Raw genomic sequence first — 3,363 nt, 5'->3', positions numbered from 1 at the left:
GTGAGATGGACTGTGGCACTAGAAGATATCAGATCCTGTTACATATCCCACACTAGAAAGTTAGACATATAGTGCGCACCCTGCTGGTCACTCCATAGGAAATGCACATGTTTTGATCACATCAATCTTTCAGCACACTAGGTTCAAAGGACTATACAATTAACATTAGCATGATGTGACCATGCTCGATAATTACTGGCCAGTAGTATATCGAGTGAGGTAATGTGTATTTTCGAACACTACTATGTGGGAACACACAACATGTTTTACATACATTGAAAAGGCAGACACATTGTTTAGTCGAATAAGAAAATATATTTTTTGTTTTAGTAAAAAGAGAATGAAAATTAAATATCAACCAATACATCGGGTTCAAACAACAAAAGAAAATAAAAAAACACACATCCCAGAGACAGGTGACATACATGCGGGAAAACATCAGTCCTGTGGCCGTGGCTCATAAGGGAGGCTGTGAAAGGGGCACGGGCACGGCGCCTTCAGGAGTCATGAAGTAGTCAGCAAAGAGGTTCCTGACCACTATCCCGCGGTTGAGTTGTCTCCCTTGGCCATAGTTGATAGGGGCACTAAAAGCTGGCAGTGTCTCCACGTTCACCTCCGGGGTGGGAGCATAGTCCCGAAGGTAGTTGTGGAGAACACAGGCAGCTTTAATGACCATGTCAACTGTGGCCAATTTCAACTGCAGGGCAGTGGTAAACACTCTCCACTGACTAGTCATGATCCCGAAGGCGCACTCCACGAAGTTACGTGCCCGGCTCAGCCTCCGGTTAAATAGTCTCCCCCGTTCATCCAGCCCTCTCCGTGGGTAAGGGCGCAGCAGGTTGTTGAGTAAAGGGAAGGCTTGATCCCCTACCATGACGAATGGAGCGGGATGCGTGGTACCCGGAAGAGGAGTGGGAGGAGGTAGAGTCACGTGATCTAAGAGTATGCGCCGCCCAAACTCTGATCTCAGTAGCGCCCGGGAGTCCCCAGTACTGCCATAGGAGCCGACGTCGATGGCAAGGAAACGATACGTGGAATCAACAACCGCGATCAGGACCACAGAAAAAAATTTCTTATAATTGAAATACTGTGATCCTGATCGCGGTGGTTGCTTCACACGTATGTGCTTACCATCAACCGCCCCTATACAGTTGGGGAAATTGGCCACAGACTGAAAGCCTGCTGCTGACTGCAACCAAATCTCCCGGGTCGGACTGGGCATCACGATGGGCTGCAAATGCTCCCAGATCACGGCGCACGTGCACCTCACAATTCCAGAGATGGTGGACGTACCAACCCTGAATTGGAGGTGCAACGATACATAACTCTCCCCTGTCGCCAAGAATCTGTGAAAAAATGAAAAATAGTATTTTATGATTCTATTTCACATTCAGCTACATATTAAATTATTACATATTTTAACACTATATTAGATTTCACTACAATTACATGAACAAATAGTTCGCATTAAAATAAAGCATCTTCACCTTAACGTTATGAGCAGACGTCCCACAGGAGGGATGGATTTCCGCATGTAGGTGTCCTGTCTCTGGAGATGTGGGGTCAAAATGGAAAGTAAATTATCAAAGGCCTCCATAGGCAGGCGCACGAAGTCCTGGAACTTGTCAGGATGTCTGCAACAAATTAAGAAAAATATTGATCACTAATATTACACACAAACACACATCATAGGAAGATGTCATACGGTTTACAAATGTTGAAATTAACATCAAACGTTGTAAGGATAAACAAAAAACATAATAAAATTATGGACTTTGGGGTAAACATTTGTGGACAGTAACCTTTACATTTGCAATATTACATTCAAAGATTTGACGACTTTGATGTATTCAAATCGACATACCGTCGCAAATCATCATACAGGCAACCAATGTGGCCCCGGGTCTCCCTCCGAACATTGATGGGGTGGACCCAATATCGCCGTCCCACCTCCTGCAGACGGCGCTGCTCTGCGTCTTTTTGCCTCTGAGAAGAATTTTTAAAAAATTAAATTTATTATTTTTAAGACATCTCAATTAGTCACAAAATTATTACACAGTTGCATTTAAGGACCTTTGGTCAACAGTACTTAAGGGAGCTTGCATAAACAATACATTTAAATCAATGTTTTACGGATTATAAGCCTAAACAGTTTGTAAGGCTAGTTTGAAATAAGTTACATAAAGCTTTAAAAAAAAAAAAAAAAAAAAAAAAAAAAAAATATATAGAGACTTACACACAAACGCTGGTAATAATTACGCATCTTCCACAGGATCGAAAGCACCACGAGCTGGTGCTTGCGGCGCAGCCTCATACGCCGGGCTGGCCCATAGGGCGCATTATTAGCGCCATCAGACATCTTTTTTTTTATTTTTTTGGCATTCAAAACACTACAAGCATATGGGCGTACTTCGCGAGTGGGCGGAGATTTTATAGGGATGTGGGTGTGCTTATTTGGCCCGGGGGCAGATTCATGAATCAAATACATGCTTTTGAGCGGGGCCAAACAAGCCAAGACACATCATGACACTACGGCCGGACTCTTACGATAAGACCGTAAGTGGTTTTCAAATACAGCCGCCAGACCACCCGGAGATGTACGGGACAGAAATTTTAACGCCCGCACTGTTACTACGTGTGAAACCGGCCTAGTACAGCAGCACCACCAGCCACAAAATCAAAAAAGAGTACACTGAGCACTTCTTAGGGGTGTGTATGCAACACCTAATGTGATCTTAGTAATGTCCCCTTTCTGCCAGCAGCCGATCACCACAGTGTGCTAGTTAAATCATGGTAGCAGCACTGCAAGTCCCAGCCAGCAGTCTGTAGGGATGGTACAAACCGAATTCGGTTCAGGTTCGTACGAACCCGAACCCTCGGTAATGATTCCCGCTGTCTGCCCGCTCCGTGCAGCGGGCGGATCCAGTGTGAGGACCGCCTGGAAAACTGGGATACAGCCATAGCCATAGGCCAGGGGTCTCCAAACTTTTCACCCAGGGGGCCAGTTCACTGTCCCTAAGACCATCAGAGGGCCAAACTATAAAAAAAACAAACTATAATCAAATCCCAGTGCAAAATGCCACAACCCCCCCCCCCACAAAGTAAAAGCTTCCCTCTTTCTTTCCACCACTCACCCAGCCCCCACTCAACCCGTCACTCCCCCCTCAACCGGCCTCCCCTAACTACCCCTTCACACCCTCAACCAGCCCCCTCACCCCACTTTCAACTTCCCCCACTTCACCCCCTCAAGCAGCACTCAAGCAGGTATGTGGGTTACCCCCTGTATGTAGGATCCACTGCTGTGCCCCCATATAGTAATCTTGTCCCCTGCATTGTCCTCCATATACTAATAATGTGTCCCTG

At 45.8% G+C, this 3,363-nt stretch overlaps 1 protein-coding gene across 1 annotated transcript; it reads right to left on the bottom strand.

Annotated features, from left to right (window-relative positions):
• Positions 1–298: 298 nt before the first annotated feature.
• Positions 299–2,149, bottom strand: LOC138769508 (uncharacterized). Its single transcript, XM_069948035.1, has 3 exons — positions 1,865–2,149; positions 1,488–1,634; positions 299–1,346 (listed from the first exon to the last, which is right to left on the bottom strand). The coding sequence occupies exons 2-3, from the start codon at positions 1,595–1,597 to the stop codon at positions 458–460; spliced, it is 999 nt and encodes a 332-aa protein (XP_069804136.1). The 5' UTR covers positions 1,598–1,634; positions 1,865–2,149; the 3' UTR covers positions 299–457.
• Between the last annotated feature and the right edge of the window lie 1,214 nt (positions 2,150–3,363).

Source organism: Dendropsophus ebraccatus, chromosome 12 (genome assembly GCF_027789765.1).
Source record: "Dendropsophus ebraccatus isolate aDenEbr1 chromosome 12, aDenEbr1.pat, whole genome shotgun sequence".
Taxonomy (NCBI): Eukaryota; Metazoa; Chordata; class Amphibia; order Anura; family Hylidae; genus Dendropsophus; species Dendropsophus ebraccatus.
Note: the sequence above shows the minus strand (reverse complement) of the source record. Positions and strands in the feature narration are given on the sequence as shown.